The sequence below is a fragment of the Lissotriton helveticus genome, chromosome 3_1 (assembly GCF_964261635.1).
Source record: "Lissotriton helveticus chromosome 3_1, aLisHel1.1, whole genome shotgun sequence".
Lineage (NCBI taxonomy): Eukaryota > Metazoa > Chordata > Amphibia > Caudata > Salamandridae > Lissotriton > Lissotriton helveticus.
In genome coordinates, this window is record NC_136061.1 from 1,067,297,955 (window position 1) to 1,067,321,673 (window position 23,719).

General features: G+C 43.5%; 1 protein-coding gene across 1 annotated transcript in view; it reads left to right on the forward strand.

Moving 5' to 3' along the window:
- The window catches only part of LOC144823272 (sodium channel protein type 2 subunit alpha-like), a 662,530-nt gene that overhangs the window by 418,776 nt on the left and 220,035 nt on the right, over window positions 1-23,719 (forward strand). The window contains exon 20 of the mRNA XM_078681628.1: window positions 16,262-16,406. Coding sequence (XP_078537754.1) covers window positions 16,262-16,406 — 145 coding nt within the window. The remainder of the gene's footprint in view (window positions 1-16,261; window positions 16,407-23,719) is intronic.

Sequence of the window (23,719 nt, forward strand, 5' to 3'; positions counted from 1 at the left end):
TGTTACTTATGCATTATTGTGCAGACAAGTCTTTTCTTTGTTTGAGCTGTTTTGACATTGCAGTACCCAGTTCCATTACTGAGTGAAAAGGGTTCTGGGGTCACAGGTTGCAGTTCTGATAACTCAGAGATGAATGACTTGCAGGAGAAGCACATATTGGATTTGTATTGTACAGTATTCTGAAGCATACTACCTTCGTTCAGCTTATCCCAGTCAATATTTCAGAAAATGTTATTGTAACATTCAATCCAAGTATGCGGTTCTTCCAAAGAAAATATGCTTTAGCATTTATTTGAAAAAGAGGCACATACCATTGATTCAGACCCCAGAATGTTAACACTGTATGAGTGATCTAGATGTAGGCAAATTTCCATTGGCGTGTTTCCTATTCATTTAACTCAAACAATTCAATTCAAAAATCTTTATTTCGATCATGAAAGATCATAAAAGATATACAAATTATTTAGTCTTTAAGAAAGTTAAAAAACATTATGCAAGTATACTATTTTTAAAATACAATTCTTAATAAAATAGTTATACAGATACTAATTTAATGTTATTTTGAAGAACGCAACTAGGCCAAATGCAAGGGGGGTAAGAAAAGAATGTTTCATACAATTAGTGTCCTCAATTATTTGTGCGCGGACCCGCCACATTGCAGTCAAGAATTTTGCCATTGCGAACACAGTTGGCACAGATAGGTCTGTCTTTAGGACTCTGTAAGCCGGGGCGTATGTTCTGAATCCCAGATTTTTTAGATGTGGCACCAGCCAATGACTCCTAATTCTAGTATAGGCTTTGCAGAACAATACCACATGCAAGTCACTCTCCAGTTTATATGCGCAGGCCGGACACGCCCCTGTCTCCAGTCGGCCAGCCCAGGACTTTGTGAAAGACCTTAGGGGGAGAGACCCGTACCTCCATTACAAGAAGATCTTCCGTGTGAACGTCGGTGACATACCATCTAATACACACTCATGGCTGTATGAGTCTTTTACCTTAATGAAGAGGTCGGTTAGAGACCCTTCCCGGGTGATGTCCAGTGTTTTTTGGAGCATAAAATTGTAAAATAAATTGGAAAGTGTTTTCCTGGAGATCCTTGCGGACGCACATTCCGGATCTGTCCATAGCTTTGGCACTCCGAGAGTCATGTACATACTCCTGATGTACCTTAGCCAAGGTATTTTAGTGGCGTTGGGTAACTTTAGAAATTCCTGCAGCTCATTTCTGTAATTGACGAGATCATGGCTACTCCATAGGCGACGCCAGTAGGTCAGAGGTTTGAGGCCCAGTTCTTCAGTGATGGGTCGCAGTGCCAGATCCAGTCTTAATGGGAGGAGTGGGGTGCTCCGGGGGAGGGCAACCAATTGTCTGATAAATTTATTTTCTATGGCCTGGATAGTGTGTGGCTGGGTATGTCCCCAGAGCTCGCTCCCATAGATAATTACCCCCCGGGCTTGAGCTTTATAAATATGGATGGCAGGTGCCAGCGGACGGAGTGGGGATTTCCTGGCAATTCTTGTGATGCCTCCCACCCTCTGAGCTAGTTTTGTGCTCGCTTTCGTTATATGGGCCGACCATGTTAGGTTCTGGTTTAGGGTAATACCAAGATATTCTATTATGTAGACCCTTTCCAGAGATGTTGTGCCCATGCGGGGATTTGGGGAATTTTTGGGCTTGGGGTTAAGGATCATAAATTTAGTTTTTGAGGGATTGATTTCAAGACCCCTTTCATTACAGAAGCCCAAAAAACCATCCAAGACCCTCTGTAGCCCCATGGGTGATTTGGACAGCAGCAGGGTGTCGTCCGCAAACATGATCGCGGGCACCCTGCTGCTGTTCAATTTTGGAGCATCAATATTGGGGATCCTGCTCAGGTGTTCTATCACCCCGTTCACAAAGAGGCAAAACAGGGTCGGCGCTAGTACGCAACCCTGCCGTACCCCTCTGCGAACGGGAAACCTGTCAGTCAGCCTGCCTTCTTTCCCACATCTAACTCGGGCATAATTATCTTTGTGCAGTCTAATTAGGATTTGGAGGATTTCACACGGGACGTCCAGCTCGACCAATACCTCCCACAGTTTGGCCCTAGGGACCAGATCGAAGGCGGCACGAAGGTCCACGAAGACCGCGTAGAGGGTGCCGCCCTCAATCAGTACTGTCTTCCAGTAAATGATATTTAATCGGAGTATTTGGTCAACTGTAGAGACTCCTTTTCTGAATCCCGCCTGCAATGGGCTAAGGGTATCAGTCTCCTCCAACCAGGTTTGTAGCCTGTTAAGTACTAGCCTGCCAAATAACTTCTGCGAGACGTCAATGAGGCTAATTGGGCGATAGTTGGCTGGAAGCAGGGGAGATCCCTTTTTAAAAATCGGGACCACCTCCGCCCCCAGCCAAGTATCAGGTATTTCCATCCCCTCAAGAACAGCATTGAACATCAGCAGAAGATAAGGTGCCCAAATTCCTGGTTCCTGTTTAAATAAGTCTCCCGGCACCCCATCCAGGCCAGGTGCCTTTCCACAGGATAACCCTGCTATCGCCATGGGTCCAGTGCCTGATTGTTTTTCTTGTTATAGAGTGGGAATTCCAGCCCTCCAACCTCCGTGGAATATAAAGACTGGTAGTGATTTTGCCAGACACTCGGGGCAATGTTTGGTTCGATTGCCGAGGGAAGGTCTTCAGAACCATGATTGACTATGCGCCAAAATTTGCGGGAATCCCTCGTTGCTAATAGCTCCGAGAGATTCTCCCAGTGTTGGAGATCCCACTCTATCTTGGCGTTTACCACAAGTGTCTTATACACCCGCCTTCTACTACGGATCTCCTCCCTTGATCCTCCAGCTTTAATAGTAAGTAGAAGGTCACGTTTGGCGTTTCGGCATGAGGTATTAAACCAGGTATCTTTATGAGGTCCCCGGGTCCTGGAGGGTCCACTATTAAAGAGGTCCAACTCTAGAGTTTTAATTAATTGTTCATGTAAGCGCAGGAGATGCTCTCTGTTTTCCTGCGTGCTCACTGGGACCCACGAGGCGAATGCCTCTGCTAAGATTGGTGTAATCCTAGCATAGAGGATGGCTAACTTATCTTCTCTAGTGGACAGCCTTTCCCATCTTATCCTCCTTCTGTTGTTTTCTAGGAGGTACCCTTCCCTGGGCTTTTGTTCATTCGATGCCCTGTCCTCAGTACGGGGAATGGCGTATTCCAATTCCAAGGCATTGTGGTCACTGTCTTCTCTGACTGTTACTCTAAAATCTATCACCCTTTTCCAAACGGATAATTGTACCAGTAGGTAGTCTAATCTTGATTCCCTCCCAGTTTTATTGTATGTACATTTGCACGGGATGTCGGATTTGACACGGCCGTTGCAAGCCCTAAGGCCGTGAGCAAGGGTGAGCATATTTATCTGCACGGCTAGTGGTGTCCATGCTCTTGGAGGGGGGGCCTCTGTCGCGGGAACCTGCCAACTTGAATCCTCCTCTAGGGAGGGTCCATCAAGTAGGCCCGGTAATGGCTCAAAATGTGAATTAAAATCCCCCCCACTAGATATGATGTGCCCTCCGGAATAGCCTCCAGGAGAGAGGACAGTTCTTCAATGGTTTTTGAGGTGCTGGATATGGGGATCGGTCTGGAATAGACATTTATTATAAGTAATTTAAATGATCTAGGCCATTCAAGGAGGACAGCCAATATATCTTCTGAGTCTACATTTTGACGTGTAGCTAGGCAACCCAGATGCGATGCCACCCAGATTGCCAGTCCTCCCAATGGGCGACCTCTCCCTCCCCATCTTGCCGGTATTGAGAATATCTCAAAACCTCGAGAGGTATACTCCTCCCTTGCCCAAGTCTCTTGGAAGAGACAGACGCTTCTAGAGTCAGTTAAATCGGCCCACGGTTGGGAATCTATTTTGTTCGCCAATCCAGCCACGTTCCATGACAGCAGCTTTAGTATATGAGGAACGTGCTGGCTATTTCCCCTTGTACCTAGATTTACCATTAGATTGGTGTGATCTTTTGGGGGCATCCCTCGTATAGGATCTTGTCCCCTGTGGGCGTCCACTAGTTCTGTTTCCCTGTCTGCTCTCTGTGGGGGATCTTCTAAGTTTATGCGGGAGGGGTATTCCCCCCCACGGTTAGTTTTGGGAAGTTTATGCCCTCCACCCCCGAAGGTTTTGGGTGCGGCTTGCCCGGATGGGTGGGGATATGCCCGACCTTCAAAGTCATACTGTCAATCCACCATTTCAAGACAATCGAAACGGTTGAATAATGGGAGAAATGGGGGCTGATAGTATCTCGGGGGCCAGATTGCTCCTCGCTCCCGGCCACCCCTTCCCACCCCTCTTCTAGTGACAGTTTCCCAACCCTGAGCCTCGTCATGTGTCAAAGCATGGCCCGATGCCATTCACATTTGATTATAAGGATTCCTCCTCCCTCCTTGATTTTCCCCCCAATTTCCCAGTGGCTCATGTGAATATTCCCATCTCTGATCATTGCCTATGTGAGTGTTTGATGGATAGAAGAATGAGAGGTGAAGTGGCTGGATATTGTTCCCCTCCTCATCTGGAAAACAACCACAAATATAGGAAACTGTTCCTGGTTCTTTAAAACTGACCAGTATACAGTCGCCACTGATTGTTTTGGGACTCTTCCCTACCCATGAGACTCTTCTCACCATGCGAATATCGCTGGTCATGCCTCTGGGGAGTGGCCTGAATGTGGATAGCCAATTCATGACTTTGTTTTTTAATGAGGCCCCTGTTTCACTGGTCGCTGGTTTTAGTTCCGGTACCCCGGCTAAAATTACAGTATATGCAGCTACCTCTGGTGAAAGATTTACTGTTACTGTTCTTTGTGTTTTTTGTGGTACAGTATTAGGGTTTTGAGGTTTTTGTGTATTGATTTGTAAGGATTTGGGTACAGTTGTAGTCGATAACTGTGAGTATGGTACATCGGTAGCTGGTAATGTTTGCTGTGTACGGGGGGGTGTAATTGAGCTGCAACTGCAGTTGTTGTTGATTGCTGTGAACAGGAGAAGGGATTATTTTGCTTTAGGCTAGGTGCCTGGTGGGTGGCCGGATTAGATTTTGCAGTTGGATTTGAGGATTTCCCATTTTCTACACCCTTTTTATTAATCAAGGTCTGGGGCTCAGGACCCTTCTTGGATTTTGGGTCTGCGCTTGGTACTGTAGGGCGATTATTCGCGGCTTTCCAACTATCCATGAACTGGGTGGTAGATTTCTCAAATTTGGTAAGCCTTGCCTCTATCTTGATCAGGTGAGCTTCTATAGGACTGAGCAGTGACCTGAACAAATTCCCTATGTCTGTGAGTGTGATATCCTCTTCTTCTACCTCCATGGTGCGATCTACTGTGGAAGGAGGAGGGTCGATAGGAACATTTGCTAATACGGGAGGCTCCGTTCTGCCTGATAATGGGGTCTCCGCTCTGGTATTATCAAGGCTACCCTTATCATATGTTGTGCCTAGTCTCGGTGTTTTAGCCTTCCTTTCTCTTTTGCTTGGTCCCCCCATCTTCCTTTTTTGTGTTGCCCCTTCCCTTGCTCCCCTAGCTCTGCTTGATGGATCTATGTTGTCTACTGTGTACGTTACCAATGGGGGGTGCTCCCTGGGTGAAATAAGAATTTGTTCGGTAGGAACCTCCACAGTAATAGAGGTTGAAGGTTGTGTGAATTGGGTCAGTGGGAGGGTCAGTACACTCATATCGTCAAGGTCGCTTAAGGTTTCCTCAGAAAGATCTAGGTGGACAGGTAGTGGGTCCCCCCCACAAGCTCCAGCCAGTGAGCCATTCACGTTCCGCCTTTCCTCTGGGGTTTTGGCCAGTGCTAGAGTGCCCATGGAGGATCTCCTAACCCACTCAATTTCCCGGGAAATGCGTCTTTCCAAAACAGTAATGTCATCGATCAACAAAGAACCCGCCTTAAGGATATAGTTGTCGATTTTACCTTGAGCCGTTGCAGCCGTGGAAGGTCCAGCCGTAACCAAATTTGATTTACTCCTAGTCTCCATTTGACTCATTGTGGCAAGACTACTTGTATGGGCTGGCTGAATCCTGATGGTGGTATACGAGGGGTGATGTACCGGCTCGATGGAGGGGTGGCCCGGGCCGGTCTCTGCCGTCCTCGAACGGCCTCAAACGGCCCGCTCTTTGCCCGGTCTTAGCCCCGGGCTGAGTCCCGCGCGCGTCCCGCGTGCGCGGTGGTATTACTATGGTAATATACGTGTGTACTATGGGCGTGCCTTGCAGGGAGAGCGGGCCAGGTGGTGTTGATCGGCCTCGCGGGGACTCCTGGTTGCTGAAGTCCCACGCGTCATGCTCGCAGCCCTGCACGCCTCGCACCCAGCACACAGATCAAGCCCAGGTGAAGCGGGACCCGCGGAGCGGGTCCGGCGAACAGTTTCCCTTCTCAGGCTGACTGGTTTAGCTGGATAATCAGGAACACACCCTCCGTTCTTTTGCAAATGCGGCAAGAGTCACACCCGGTCCAAAGGGAAGGCAGGTTTTAAGAAATCCGGTGTGCTGTGGGCGTGCCTTGCAGGGAGAGCGGGCCAGGTGGTGTTGATCGGCCTCGCAGGGACTCCTGGTTGCTGAAGTCCCCCGCGTCACGCTCGCAGCCCTGCATGCCTCGCACCCAGCACACAGATCAAGCCCAGGTGAAGCGGGACCCGCGGAGCGGGTTCGGCGAACAGTTTCCCTTCTCAGGCTGACTGGTTTAGCTGGATAATCAGGAACACACCCTCCGTTCTTTTGCAAATGCGGCAAGAGTCACACCCGGTCCAAAGGGAAGGCAGGTTTTAAGAAATCCGGTGTGCTGTGGGCGTGCCTTGCAGGGAGAGCGGGCCAGGTGGTGTTGATCGGCCTCGCGGGGACTCCTGGTTGCTGAAGTCCCCCGCGTCACGCTCGCAGCCCTGCACGCCTCGCACCCAGCACACAGATCAAGCCCAGGTGAAGCGGGACCCGCGGAGCGGGTCCGGCGAACAGTTTCCCTTCTCAGGCTGACTGGTTTAGCTGGATAATCAGGAACACACCCTCTGTTCTTTTGCATATGCGGCAAGAGTCACACCCGGTCCAAAGGGAAGGCAGGTTTTAAGAAATCCGGTGTGCTGTGGGTGTGCCTTGCAGGGAGAGTGGGCCAGGTGGTGTTGATCGGCCTCGCGGGGACTCCTGGTTGCTGAAGTCCCCCGCGTCACGCTCGCAGCCCTGCACGCCTCGCACCCAGCACACAGATCAAGCCCAGGTGAAGCGGGACCCGCGGAGCGGGTCCGGCGAACAGTTTCCCTTCTCAGGCTGACTGGTTTAGCTGGATAATCAGGAACACACCCTCCGTTCTTTTGCAAATGCGGCAAGAGTCACACCCGGTCCAAAGGGAAGGCAGGTTTTAAGAAATCCGGTGTGCTGTGGGCGTGCCTTGCAGGGAGAGCGGGCCAGGTGGTGTTGATCGGCCTCGCGGGGACTCCTGGTTGCTGAAGTCCCCCGCGTCACGCTCGCAGCCCTGCACGCCTCGCACCCAGCACACAGATCAAGCCCAGGTGAAGCGGGACCCTCAAACATATTTGGATACTTTGGAGAATAGGCAAACGCTTGTTAAAATATACTTCTGACTAAAGAGGCAATGCTGCAGACACAAAGAAAACAACAATTTAATAAAACTGCCAGTACATGGATGTAAATTGGGAAACAGGAGAAAAAAGCCTAACTTTTCTGATTTGATTTGAACCTACACCTAGCTAAAATGGCAGTACCAAAATATATATCGATCAACATGGCATCCTCGTTTGCGAAGAAAAGCATTCATCCCGATCATTACTGATCCATAAATGGGTTCATGTTGAGCGTTACACCAGTGCAACAAAAAAGAAAATAGTGTTGAGAGACTGGGCGAAAAAAGCACATTGCATAGTATCAGAGATCATGATACAAACATATACTCTTGGGACAGCAAACGTTAAGTTTTTGCTGCTACCTTTACAATATTTGTTTATGATTCATGGTCACACTTTCCTGTGATTGGAAATGCTTGTGATACTTGTGTAGTATTTATGCAAAAAAACAATTATCTTCAATCCAATTAAATTGTTAGCTAATCACACTATTATGTTTCATACACCTACTTTAGCTTTGTCAACATTTGTGTAGTTCATTGTACTTCCAAGGCTTACAGTCATGTTTTTATGTATCCCTTACACCTAACCTCTTTCTTTGTTGTCTAAGCTGCCATGTTACTTAAGGTGTACTCGGAACAGTCTAAATTTCTTGTTTGTGTCTTTGTTTTTTTGTCTCCAATACCCCCAATCACAATCTAATGCTGAGATGACTTATATGGATTTTTTTCTTCAAATGATTCCCAGGACTCTTGCTGGAAGTATGGTATTTACACCTTCATTGCCTACCCTTCTTACTTCTCACACGAGTAAACCCACACTGGAGTAATCAAGAATGAAATGCTTGTTTTTTAACAAGACAGAGCAGCGAACCAGCACTTTTACAAAGGTTAACCAAACAAATCCTGTATGACTACAAAAATTTTGACTGGCCTGCATGAAACTTGGCTATGTTCCTTGCCTGTCCATTGCAATATAATAAGACATGCACAGCTGTTACCTACAGTTGAGTGGCTGGAATCACATCACAGCATGGTCAGGAATAGTTGGAAACCCTGGCATTTACTGGGATCCAGCCTGTGTCATCCCTAATTTTCATTTAAGTGTTCCTTTAACAACATAATGTGCATGCCATTCAGAGGGTTCAATTTAAATTCTGCATTTGCAGAAATATCAATATTTGATTTAATCTAAGGGAGCAAGCATACTCTTTCAAAGATTTACACCTGAGTTCAACTTTTTAATTTGTTATTGCTCTTAAGTACAAACAAATTGTAATAAATGTTGAAGATCTTATAATTGACATTACTAAACAATTAATTCTACAATGAAAACTATGTCAGTGTTCCATTAGGACGAATACATATGCAGTTTTGAGCCACACTTATCTTTAGTTATTCGAGCTTACTGTTTACCTAATTAAAAAACAAACATCTTTTTGGAGGATTGTGAATGCTCCCTTAGTTGCTTGTAAGCCTTTAAAATACTAATGGCAGCATTTATAAAAGTTTACTGATTAATATAGGTGTCTGGAATCCAATACTGCTTAGAAGCATAGGGCTGGATTCAACAATGCATATTAAAATACTGTAAATAAATGTGTCACTGCCAAACCATTTGCTGAACATGAGCTATGCGAGGACGGTATCATGACTTGTGTTAGCTATTAATTAAATAAACTTAATACTCAATTGGTAATCTGCCCTATTTTCATCAGATTGTTGATGGTTGACTGTTGATTGGTTGAAATTCTTTCAGGTGAGCGCCTCAAATTTCCAGAGCTGTGTGCAAGCAAATAGCGTATCTTCCCTTAAACACTTCCTATTTTCATTTTCCAACAGAATTGTCATCAGACTTGACATTAACAAATTTATAACAGCCAGCCCTTCATTTATTTTATAGATAGTGGTTGCTACCACAATCTTGTTCTTTAGCAGCACTGTAAATAACAGGTATGGGCAAAAAGAATTGCTGTGTGTGTTTATTTGGTTCCCGGTGCTCCTTGCAAACACCAAAATTAGCCTCAAATGTACAAAAGAAGATTTCCCTACTTCTACTCCTAAATTAGATTGTGTTTGCTTTTGTTATGCTGAGAACGTATCAAAGAAACAGACTTAATAGCAAGTTCTATGAATCTGGTCCTGTGTCTTGTTGAGAATTGTGATCAGTTTTTACTTCTACACAGTTATCCTTGCTTGCCACTATTTATAATCTTAATGCAGAGACATGCACATTTTGGTAAAAATTGTAAAGAGTGAATTCTTGTTGAATGAGAATAGATGGATGGACTCCGAATCAGAAAAAACAATCTGGAATACTAAAGCATATCAGAAAATTACTTTTTATCGCAAACCATTCAACTTTTTTAATGTCCCCTGTGACCCAGTACCCCAAATAGAATTTTGTTGGGAAAGAGCATTTTTGGGAACTAATTATGGTTTTGATCATTAACTAGTCAGTTGCACAACAAACATATTGTTAACAAAAACAAATTACGTTTCAGCTTTTGAGTATGATAATTCATTTTTACCACTGTTTTGTTAGAAGATATTATGTAGAAATGTATGTTTCCTGCTAAATCCATTTGTGTAAAAATAGCTTCTTGGTGTATTTGTTGATATTCAATGTCACAACGAGAAACCTAAAATGTTTCACAGCAGTGCAGATAGTTTGACACGAGTTTTAGATTCAAAATATATCATTTTTATAATTGATGAAAACACTCATCATTTCTACTAAATAAATGGGTAGACTCTTCTTGCTTTCATCCTTTCTTTCTACACTAATTTCTAAATTGTAATTGTACTTTGGAGGCATTTTATTGCAGATTTTTGTAAGATTTAGCCCTGCAGATATTAAGTTTTGCTCACTATAGAACTCGGTGTCCCATTATATTCCCTTTGTTCATGCATTAAGTATGTTACTCCACAGACTGCTGAGTGAACTCTGCATTTTTAGGTTCCCTTTAATGTTGGAAGAATATATTTTGGAACCGAAATCTTCATTTTATGCATCCAGAAAAATATTTCTCTTTTAAGGGGACATGGTGCAGTTTATTTTGGAAACTAGATATTAAATGTAATATTTGAATGAGTTCTATAAGAAGTTTGATGTTCACGAAGTGTACATTTCCTTTGTTTTACTGTTCAAATTGCATAAATATATATTATTGGTGAAAGGCTCTGTCATCTTATGGCTCTATCTGAACCTACAAAAAGCTCTTACATTGATATATAGGGGCACTTATATTTCATATATATGTAAACGTTCAAAGATCAAACAGTTATGTTACTTCAATTTCTCTTGCTACTCCTACTGTGTTTCCCAGCATGTGATTGTTGGAGGACAATTTTGTCAGTAAATATTCCAATATGGCATATCACCGTTAGTGCATGATTATGGCAACATACTTCAAATTGTTCATCCTTTATTTTCACTGACTGTGAAATACAACCATTTAGTGTTAACTTTTTATATTACATGAATCAGCACTGAGAAAATTGGTTATTTTCACGATAGTCTGACATTTCCTTTGGTTGCATTAATTCTAAATTATGGGTTCTTTGCTATGTGACCACTATCAGCCTTGAAACTCTGTTCTGCTAGGATCCTAGTATACTTAAAAAATTACTTTGTAGAAACCTAATTATGGGGTGATTATAATGGTAGGTGGATCCCCACTGCCCGGCCGGCGGTGGCGATCGGCCCGCCATCCCAACATGATTTACCCCCGCCATATTATCATGGCGGGGGTACCGCGGCGGACGGAAAGTCCGTCTGCCGGTTTTCCACCGGTCTGCAACGGTTACGAATGCCGGCCGGGCGGAGCTGGGGCATAATATGGTGGCGGTGGGGCCGATTCACAGAATTACTCTGAGACAAAATCCTAAACTTACTACATTTGGTATTCACAGCAGGCATTTAGTAGTAGGAAAGGTAGGATTTTGTCTTAAGTTTGACTTAAGACAAACTTAAGACAAACTTAGGACAGACTTAGGACAGACTTAGGACAGACTTAAGACAGACTTAAGACAGACTTCAGACAAAATTCTAGCTTTACTACTACTAAATGCCTTCTGTGAATACCAAAAGTAGTACGTTTAGGATTTTGTCTCAGATTACTTCTGTGAGTCGGGCCCTGTGCCTTCCAGGCAACGCCATCCATATTATGATGCTGGGTTGGCAAGGCCTTTCCATGGCGGCGGTGCGCTTTGGGGGCCTGTTGCGGGACCCCAGGGGGTGTGAGGTGATGCACTTGGGGGGTACCCACGATACCCCCTGCATTCCCATGCACAAGGTGGCAGGCACTCCACAGTGCCTGCCACGTTGTGCATGGCAATGCGCCGCAATGTTAGAAATGCGGAATGCGACCGCCCGGGTGGCAGTTGCATCTTAATTAGCAGAGCGGGACTGACGCACATATGGCGGATGGTCCCAGCACCGCTAGAATCCGCCCGCCATCCTACTGGGCCCCTATGTGTTAAAATGAAGAATAAGCAAAGGCCACATTCCAGTCAATAGTCATATTTTCAATAATCACCACTCGAGGATTTCTTTTTAGAAGTTCTCTGATAACCCTTGGGATCACTACAGGCGTGCTATTAGTTTGACTTCTTCTGTCAGCCCCATTCAGCATTGAGTTACTTGTTCACAGAGAGGCCTTTCAACTCCAACCCTGCATAAAGATTGAGAATGCTGTTAATGGACCGGTTTTGGTACCTCTACCATAACTAAGTGCTCATTAAAATATTGGGCACTTCATACTGGCCTACATTTTAATTCTGATAAAGATGATGGATCGGTTAAACAATCTCCTCTCAATGGTGTGTTACCCTTTACATACATTTCTTAAGATTGTGGTAAAGTGCTTCAACATCTCAGTGTCTTCAAACCCTGCCTCCGCCCCTCTCATTTTTGGTCCCAGTACCTAAATGCACTCTGTGTTTGGTTCCAGGGTTTTTCAAGCTAAATTTGCAAACTTTCCTCATGCCAGCCTCCACATCGGCATGTCCTCAGAGGCAGGAGTAAAGATATAATTCTCCACCAAAGTATCCACTGTTCCTAAATCTGGTTCTTCCTGACTCTCTTGTGGGACCATTAGCCAAGGGAGGAGCCCACTACTCCTCTTGATCACTTTTTCATTGTTTAACGAACAAATACAGCAAGAAAATGGAGTGAACAGTTTACACCGCCAGTGCTTTATCCTTGTGCGTAGCAGGCTCTAATGCCTTGCTGATTAATATGTTTGATTCTTTAGAGATACAATTGTCAGCTCTAGCCAGCTTCTCTAAACTTACTTAAGTTACAAAGCACGCTTTTGAGTTCAATGCTGAGAAAAAGTTTGTCTCCAGCCATTTTATATTGGATCTTCAAATCTCAAGGCTGTGCCATTCTCATCTAATTGAATCCCAGCTGAATGGTTTTGGGCGTTTGGATTGTTTTGCGTCAGATAACTTAAAGTTGCTTTCTTGAAAGTAATTAATACATTCCAGTTAACACATTTCATAGCTATATTATACTTTCTGTGGTTTTTATGGAATAACTGGCTCATAAAACATTGGTACTCCTTTGCTTTTGGAATCAGGTTAACTGGCATAGGATTGTGAGATTGCTCTTTTACATAGATGTCTCTACCACTGTGTACATATGTATGTCTTAACCCTTGCCGTGGCATGCCCTTATTACAAAGTCAAAACATTTACCCCGCATTGTAGTAAAACGTAGACTTCTAGGTTTCTGCAGTATGTAGCTACAAAGATCGCCCTTGTATTTGTAGTGGCACTATTGAAGCTTGCGACAACGGTTTACTCATAGTGGAATTATGGAAACCAGCGCTGCAACGCAGTTGTTGGGCACTTCCTCCAGCTTGCTCCAAAACGCTCAGCTTGCACAAATTGATGTCTGTATTTGGAAAGATTAGCAGCATGTTGTTTCTTTGTATGTTTAGAGAATCTGTTTCTAGAGTTGAAGAAACATTGGTAATGCCATAACTTTTTTGTTGAGTTTTGAACTTATAAGGCTATCTACGCTTATTTTCCTACACTTAAGCACTGCTCAAAAGCCCTACATTTGCAGTAGTAAAGTGAAGACCTCTCTTCACTTTACCGGTCCTAGGATGCTTGTTTCCTGCTCAGGGAGGACCTGGTTTAGTAGTTTGGGCTGGACTGTTCCCATGAGGCACAGCCTCAAGACTGATTTGCATATGGCCCGGTCTAAACTGGGGTGGTATGGTGAGCAAAAGAATAATGGATTTAACCCAGATCTTTTGACTGGGGTGAATGTTTTGATTTGGCCCGCATTCCGTCCATCAATTGTGTGTCTTTTGCTACCTCGCCCTAAGTGCGCCGGGTATGCCCAGACATGAGTCCCGGGCTCACAGTGCCACTGGATTCAAGCTATCCTGGCTGAAATGGGGTGAAACCCCAAAACCGGTCCTAGGATGTTTGTTTCCGGTCCAGGGAGGACCTAGTTTAGCAGTTTGGGCTGGACTGTTCCCATGAGGCACAGGCTCAAGACTGATTTGCATATGGCCAGGTCTAAACTGGGGTTTCATGGTGAGCAAAAGAATGATGGATTTAACCCAGATCTCTTGACTAGGGGTGAATGTTTTGATTTGTTCTGCATTCCGTCCATCAATTATGTGTCTTTTGCTTGGTAGAAAGCAGAGCATTTCTCTCCATTGAAACCCCATGTTTGCTTGTTTCTTTCACTTTTGTGGGACAATTAAGAATAATAGTTCTAAACCAGCATGGTAGAATTATCATGTAACTGTAGGGGGAGTCTCCCACCCTCCACTCCATGTCTGACAAAAAAAATTGTATTTTAGTGTCATTGAAAAGTGTAGAGCATAGCCATTTAGCTACATCTGTTGTTAACACGGCGTCATAATGGAGACCAAGAACAACCCACAAACGGAAGATGGGGAATTGTAAATGCAGAGAGACACATTACGTTATTGTACACCAAGATGTGACAAATCTGTCTCATGCGGCCTACCCACGATGACCTCTGGAAATGGATGTTAGGGCCATATTATCAAGCAAGGGCGATACATTATCGCCGCTTTGATCGGCAGGAAACTGCCGCTAAAGGTGGCGATAATGGGCTTGATAATACGCCCTTGTGAATTCCCATAGAAGCCCAGGTTCTGGTGTTAACCTGGGCTTCTATGGGAATTCACTAGGGCATATTATCAAGCCCATTATCGCCGCTTTAGCGGCAGTTTCTTGCCAATAAACAATAATGTATCGCCCTTGCTTGATAATATGGCCCTATGTTCCTTTCTTGTGGCTCAAGAACACTCAAGATTTGGCTTCTCTTGGCCAGAGTTTACATAAGTGAAAACTCTTTTTATGCTTTCATCTTCGTTTCCCAACAATATGACAATCTCTATAAAATTGCAAACTACTCATCATTGCTTTAAGAATACTGTACTTCTGTCTAAACAAACCTATAATGTTGGTAACCTTTTTAGGAAAAATGCACGCAACCTATTCTATAAATTTAAACAACGTACAGAAAGCATTTTTGCAGAATGCAATTATAGAGCATCAATCCATGCTTAACTCTTCATAACCTAGTGCATTTTGAATTTGCTGACGTCATTTTTATTTGTGCGTTTGCTCTTTATGAATGCAGCCATTGCTGATGTTATTATGCATTACCTGGTGATAACATTGTTATGAAATCGGAGAATGCTGATTAAGAATGCGATGATCAAAACTACCTTGATATCAAGTGGTACCCCTACTTGTCCATTGTTCAACACAGGAGTGCTATCGAAATCTAGATGCCGATTTAGTTTTTCCAAATTTATGGTAATCTGGAAAAGCGAATGTGACTTGCACTTTGTTGTAGATGACTAAGCTAAATATTTGTAGACCGTGGATAACAAATAATTGATCACTCTGCAAAATCTGGACAGGTATGTGTATTACAGTAGCAAGTAGTTTAAAAATGCACAATTACAAAAAAGTGCATTGATAAAAGAAAGAATGCAACTGGTCTGCTGCTTTGAGAGGTATGTTTAATTTATTTTCTGATATTTTTAAAACAAGCAGGTGTTTGCTAAAAAACCGATGCTGTGTATTCTAATTTCAACAGCAATGGAATTTGAAGAACAATGTTTACACATTCCACCAGAGTACTGAAAAATAAAATAAAAATGTTCAAGGCATGTATTTACGGTGCTCGCTATTGGTTTGGTCATAATATTGGAAAGATGTGTCGCTTTTCGTTTAAAAAAAACCCAGCTTCAGAGCAATAGTAGCGCACATGCATTACATTACATTTTAAATTCTCATACAATCTTTCAAACATTATGTAATGGGATTTTCAGAGAGAGAGTATTTTTATCATTTCAAATTATACATATAGAACATAAATTCCTCTGCTCTTCAGTTTTACCGGGACACGTTCGCCCCTATTTCTAATTTTGTGACCTTATAAATAGTAAACATCCTGGGCATACGATTCTTTGAATAGCGTAAGACATGGTAAATGTGCACAGCAGTAAACCAGTGAGTGGGGAACCTTTCCAGCTAGCTGCATTTACTAACACATGAATAAGCCTCCAAAAGAAGCATGGTGGTGATGGCCAGTGCTGTGGTGCTAATGGCCTGTGCTGTCGCGGATTTTTTTTACAGAAGTTGAACTCCTCAAGTGCATCCGAAGGTAGTACGGCGGACATGAGACCTCCTGGACTACTCGCCGTTATAGCACTAGAAGTGGAGAAAGAGCCAGATATAGAAGCGGAGGATTCTCTTGAACCAGAGGCATGCTTTACAGAAGGTAAGAACAATCAAATCCATGCTAACTGCTGTCATTGTAAGGTCAATGTGCCCTTTTGTGTTCCAACCCTTCTTAGCACTTTTTTGTTGTTTACAACTGATGCTACTGGTGATGGATTCCTATTGACCTTTTATCCAAGTTAATGCACATTGAACTAGGGGGAACTTGGATGCCAGCGGGAATGACCAGTCGGATTAGTTTAAGTCCGCCTCCATCATAATGAGGCGGTCGTAAACAAATCCGAGCAGCCTAAAAGGCTCCGACTGAGTGTCGGAGCCTTTTGCGACCACATCATAATCAGCCTCAATATTGGTTCGTTTCTGAATGTTTCCTGTGTCATCCTCTAAAGTAGGCCTGTGAAGCCTTTTCTTAGGCAGTGAAACATGATTGGGCCATATCATTTTTGGGTACGTTTGTTTAAAACTGTACTCCAGATTGGGTGTCCATCAGACTCTTGTTAGGCATGTGACTCTCTCAGAGTAGTGAGGCCAAGCAGTCAATATTTACTCCATGAGGTGGAGGGAATTTCGGATTATGGAACTGTAAACCAAAACTGGTAACACTTCCATGTGTTTCTTTGTAAAAAAGAAATATGTGTAATAACGGGTGATTAAAATAGTACTAACCAGTGTTGAAGTGCCTGTGCTCTTCCGTTTAACATGATTACATTGGCAAACCTCTGACTGGCATAGTTAACTTACCTATAAATCTTTAGTACACGGTACACAAGTGTACTCAGGACCTGTGCTTTGCAGCATCCATTGTGCCACCCACTACAGAGACAGTGTGAGCATCATTGCAGGCCTACCATGAAGACTGAGCTTTTTTAAACTGCAATTCAACTAGTCAAAAAAAAACTTTTGAAAATACCTAAACCTTCCTTTTAAATATACAATTATTAATAAGTCACTACTAAGTAGCTCTTACTCAAAAAAGTCATGGTGCTTTATATTTAAAAATAGGATATGCAAAAAGTAATTTTCTCTGTAGCAGGGTTGGCTGCTTTATAGGAAAGCATTGGGATACTATATTACATCTATTAATGTTATCCCCAATAAAGAAGCAGCTACAAATTTAATTTTTAGACTTTTTGAAACATTTATCACAAACCAATTTACTGGTGAAATCGGATTTGTAAAACATATTTTGGAAAAGGTACTTGTAGAATATTACCCTTACCCTCTGGAGGCACATTTGCATAAGCTCTAACTGTCACCCAGGAAATGAAAGCCGCCTAGATGAGGTGTGCGCATTAACCCAGACATGACACAAAGGCCTTGAGTGTTGGGAGATGTTCTGTCCATTTGGCAGGATGATCATCTGAGCTGTGTCCAGGAACTTGATTAACTTCAAAGAGACCCTACCATCTCACATGAAAATGTTAGCTGACACCTGGACATGACCCTTCTTTGTTCTGCACCCAGCCAGGCAGACATCAGTCCTAGAGGGAGAGGAGCTGCACCCAGAATTAATTTAGAGTGATCACAGAGGAGAAGTTACTCATTTCCCTAACCACTCCTCTGGGGGGAGCACATGGCTCTGCACAAGAGGTGAAGAGTTTCACCATCTTCGATGTAGGCAGAAAGGGGCACTGTGGGATTGTTTGCAGTAGGACACACAGTAAGTGCTGCAAAAGTGGGTAGGATTGGCCCTAGGAACTTTTACCGACTTGGTTAGTGAGAGGCCGGGAGTCACCCTCGCCCACAGGCAGATGCCAGGCATGAATGTGACATCTGCAGTGTTCTACTCAGAAGAGTTTCTGGACCTGTGGAAGAACAGTAGAGGACTGGACCTGTTGACTCTGACTTGAGAGAAGCCTAGACGACTAGTCCTGTTTCCCCTCTTGGACCCAAGATGAAGAAGCGGACTCCAAAGGTCATAAGTCTGACCTGTTCAAGCTACAGGAACACAAGCTACAAGAGTTCTTTTCTACAACTGCCAAGCTGACCAATTCCAACTGGACTTGCCCTGGGCCCCTAAGCTGGCCTGTGCTGGAGTCAGTCTTGACTTCTAATTTCTGTCCCCCAGGTCCTGGACGCCTGACTGGTGTGTAAGTGTACTCCTATATTTTCCTGAAATCTGGAAATTAGAAACATTTTAGCTCCAACAACCTCCGGAGGACAGAGACTGATCTGCCCCATTGATTCAAAAAAGGTGCAGTGCAGAGAGCCAAAAATTCAGTTTGCTCCCACCAGAGCTTTTCTGTAGATTCAAATCTGATTCAGCAGCACCTTGCGGAGAAGGTATCTAGCCTCCTGGAGCTCTCTTCATCTACAGCCTGCAGCTTTGTCCAGCTCAAAAAAGTGACTAAGTCAAAAGGAAGAAATTTTCACCGGGCAAAGGCGCCAAAGTATCTGGGCCGCGAGGGACTTCCTCTGTGTATGAAATTCAAATTTCTTTCTCTCTGAGTTTTCCCACCAAAGATCAACAACTTCACGAAATCTCATCCAGTGGCTATTTGGTGATGTGGAGCCATCACCAGCCACAGCCCTGCTAAGACTAAGTCCAAAGGTAAAACTTCCAACTTGGTCGAACCTGGTTTGTGTATACAATCAGTACTCCATCATCGCTGGCGCTAACTTGCACCTTTGTACTGGTTCAGAGCAATCACATGACCGCAGTTGGTGCGGCATGCTTTTTGGTGCAATTTTAAACCTTAAACTTCGAAAAAAATAACCTCAGTTTCCCTATGGATTTTACGCGTCATTTTATATTTTAAAATGTACTATCTTTTTCTAAATTGGTTCTGGATTTCTCTTGTGTCATGTTTTGACTTAATTACTGTTTTGATACTGCATAAATACTTTACACATTGCCTCTACATTAAGCCTGTCTGCTCTGGGCCATACCAACCAGCTGGGTGAGTTCAGGTTAATTGGGTATTTGAGGGTTTCAACCTGGTAAGGGTTGTGGTTATTACCTGAGATGGCTACTCAACCCCCTGATCTAATGCCCCAATTTCTTACAGTACACTTAAAATTTGATACAGAATGAAAATGAGGCGGTCTTAGTACCTTCTATACACAAGGCACACTCCCAAATTATTTTGTAACTCCCTAATGCTAATATACAAAATTGAACCTATGGCCGTTGTTACCAATTGGTCAATGTCTTGGGTTGTTGTGTTAATGTTCCTCTTGAGCATTTTTTGCGAAAGATACATTTTGAGTGAGGATATACAAGCAGTGACGCAGGTGTCCGGTCTTTCATTTGATCTAGACTTTTGTGGTACCTACGAATGCTCTTAAGTAAATGCATTAATAGAACAAGGGTCCCTAAAACGAACATTTATTCTTTTTTACTTGGAAAACATTAATGCTCAGACAAGATGTCAATCAGACAAGTTACAATCACATGTATTAAACAGATAAATCAAATCAGTGGATGGGTGGGTGGAAATACAAAATACAAAGGACACACAATTAAATAAACAAAATGACTCGGAATAATGTGTGACATAAACAAAATGGTTAGTAGCAAATAAATCCAAAGTAGCTCTTTTGCCCCTACGTTCATTACTTTGTGCATTTTAATAGGATCAGTGCATGAGAGTCGACAATGTTACACAATAACAGGATCATCGTCAGGACATTTACAATTCATGCCCGAAAAGGACATACTCGATGGAAAGAGAGAAAAGATAAGGAAGGAAAAGGAAAGAGAATTAGTTGTCATCAGGATGATATCTATATGAATACCACGGTCATACACACATCCAGGGGTGAGATTCATTAGGTGCCTAGGACCAAGCCTACATGGGGCCCATTCAAGTCAATAAGTGAATGCTCACCATTCAAAGGACCTGAAGAGGGAACAAGGCTATGTTAATTACCTGTAATATGAGCAAAGCTACAGTGGATGCGAAGATACTAGCACTGGCAGTCGGATAAGGATTACCTTCCAGGGTAAAACCAATCTGGAAATGGAAATTTAAAGACTTGGGACCAGTACTGCCCCTGTAAAACATTTAGATACCAGGTATAAAGAATTACCTGAGAATTAGCTCAAGTGGTCATAAAACACCCGAATTGCAGTGGACACCAGAGCTTCAGAATTAACCATGCGTGCATTAGAATAATCGGAAATAGGATGAAATTACCAGGAGGAATCCAGTATGTTGCCAAAAAAATATAAGGGAATGAATAAGAAAAATGCAAAGGCCGGCCGCTGAACTAGTTAACCAGGCTTTGCACTCATAACTGGTGAAGGGCTTGCCTACCCTCAGGAACGGTCTCATCATCATTACCACTCTTATATGCACATTCTCAGCAAACCTTATCATGTTATAGTTTCCTTGAGATTCGTAGGTAGTAATTCTAACCTGAAGTTGGTCATTGAATCAACTGATTACGCTTATTTTATGATATATTTTCTCTGATGGTTTTCTAAAGCATTCCTGAGCCAACAGGCTTTAATGCACTTTACACTAAACATAATTATATAACATGCACCAGGAACAAACGGAAAATCAGTTTACAAGGAAAAAGAAAGGAATTAGAGTTAAAACACATAGATCTGTTTAGGGGTACTTCATGATATGGATGACTATGTGTGTTTAGATAATGAAGAGGTGAAACATTTCCTGAAGGCACGGAACATGAGCTAGCTAAATCCAGTTGAAGGGAGTTCCAGATTGAGGTTGATGGCCCTGCAGAGGTCTGACGTCAGGGAATCTGAATTTAAGGTTCAAAATGTACAGTGAGTTTCTGCTCTTTCAATTCGATTCAAGGCACTGCTACAGCACACAGCTGCTTCCGAAGAAGCACCCCGGTGCAAGCGGTAAGCTCAGGGAAAAGAAGACTGCATAAATAGAGTCAATCCTATTAACCTACTAGGTAGGAGTCAAAAAGCAACTTTTTAGACTATGGACCTGATTTAGATCTTGGCAGACAGTTTACTCCATCACAACGGTGGCTGATATCTCGTCTGCCGAAATATGAATACCATAATATCCTATGGAATTTATATTTTGGCGGGCGGGTTATCTGTCACTGTTGTGACGGAGTAACCTGTTCGCCAAGATGTAAATCAGGCTCTATGTCAGAGGCACCAAAGACTGAGTGGCAGTGCATCCATAGTTCGAAGCCAGGTGAGTTAAAGAACTACCTACCACATCTTCTTACTTTGTGAATGTGAGGAACTTAGAACAGTTTCATATTATTAGATGTTAATTTGAGACTAGGGCTTCAGTCTTCTCCTGAGCTACAGAGGACCTTTGTGAATAAGGCCTTAAACTGGATCCTCTTGAAGACAGCGAGTCAATGAAAATGCCGAAGGTGATGAGAAACTGGTGCACGCGGGGGAATCTTCAAGGTTAGTCATACAACAAAGTTCTGGATAGTTTAAAACCGTTGATTTAGGAAAGCAGGCAGGCCTAAATAAAGGGTATTGGCATATTCCAGTCTGGACATAACCAAGGCATGGACAATTGTTTTCCGACAATCCTCTAAAATCATGTGGAGCACCCTCAGGAGAGCCGTCTGTGTGGCAAAGCAAGTGGTAGATAAAGACTTTATTTGAGGCTCAAAAGTAATATTGGAATCAAATGTTATCCCAAGTTTCCTCCCAAACAGAGCTGGGGGGGACAGAGGTGCACCTAATTCCGAAGGCCACCAACTACTAGCATCCGTTGAAGACTTGGTGCCAAAGAAGAGGATCTTGGTTTCTTTGGAATTAAGTTTGAAGCAGCTTCCATTTATCTATTCCACAATTGCCTTCAACAAGAGCTTAAAAGTACTCACAGTTGCGGGTGCGTTCTCATGAAAAGCCAGGAGGAGCTGGGTGTCATCCGAGTAGGAGGCAGACCGCACCCCCCAGGACTCAGCAAGTTTAGGCAGAGGCTCCAGGTAGATATTAAAATGGGTGGGGCTGAGTGCCGAAACCTGGGGCACCTCGCACTCTAGAGCTTTGGATGAAGAGGTGAAAGGAGTCAGGAAGATTGCTTGAGAGCCATCTTTCAAACAGGAATTGAGCCAGAGCAGAGCCTGGTCTCTAATTCTAATCTTCTCAAGTCAGTCTAACTCAATAGCATAGGAAACAGTATTGAATGGCAAGGACAAATCCAAAAGCATGACCATAACTGGGGTGCTCCAGTCAAGATTTTTTTAATGAATTCTGAAACATTGAGTAGGGCCAACTCAGTACTATAATCTTCATGAAAACCAGATTGTTAGTCATGCAGGAGGAGTTTAGACTCGAGAAAGTAAGATAACTGCCTGACTTTTGAGCCGGCAGACAGATTTTTTAACAAAGGGAGCAATAGAGCTTGTTTCCAATTTTTAGGAACCATTGCTGATTCAAGAGAAGTATTCATCAGTTTGTGAAAGACGGGGTTGACCACAGTGGTGGCACGATTTAGAATCCCAGGACGACATGGGTACAGAGGGGAACCAGATTTGCATAATGCAAGGTTTGCCACTGAGTCTTCTAGTGAAATTAGCCCAAACCTTGTGAAAATAGGGTCTGGTTGAGTAGGAACTGAATCCTCTGCCCCTAAGGGACCTGCGTAGTGCATTGCTTGTAAATGTTCTGGATGTTCTTAAAAAAGAACTTGAACATCTCTTGACATAGCTCCAATGAAGGGGAAGGAAAAAAAATTTTAGCAATGGGAGAGAGGAAGAAATTAACAATTTTGAAAAGCACACCAAGTTTGTTAGCTGCCTCAGAAATGGAGAAGCCAATAAATGATTTTTGAGCTTTCCATATGGCGGTACAGTAACTTTTCAGTGCTGCCTAGTATACTGCTTTAGCCTGTATAACATAAACCAACCTCGATCTCCGCGCTAGCCTTTTGCAACAGGGTTTTTCTGCCTTAAGTGTATCAGAAAACAATGGGGCTGAAGATTTAGATCTGTTAGGCTTGAGGGTTTATTGTGGAACGATATTATCTAGTGCACCGATTAGCCAGTTATTGAGGCTGGCAATGTCTGAATCCTAACCATCCCAGCACCACTGACCTCCTTGACCTATGTAACCCTCAACTCCCCAACTCTACTAGTATCGACCCTCCTGTCCCCCACTTAACCATACCAGTGATCCTGGGGACTAGTAGAAGTCCACCCCCTGTACCACCTAGACCGCCTCCGCAACGTACCACTATCCAAACTAGCTCTCTCCCCAATATCCACCCTTATCTCCTAGACACACCCCACTCATCCATTCCAGTGATCCTGGGGACTAGTAGAATTCCATCCTCCCCATATCACCTAAACCTCCACTGCAGTGTAGTACTATCCACTCAGGCTCTCCCCCAAAAAACTACCCTACACCCCTAAACTGCATGCTGGTTAACTGCCGTTCGGCCGTCCAACACA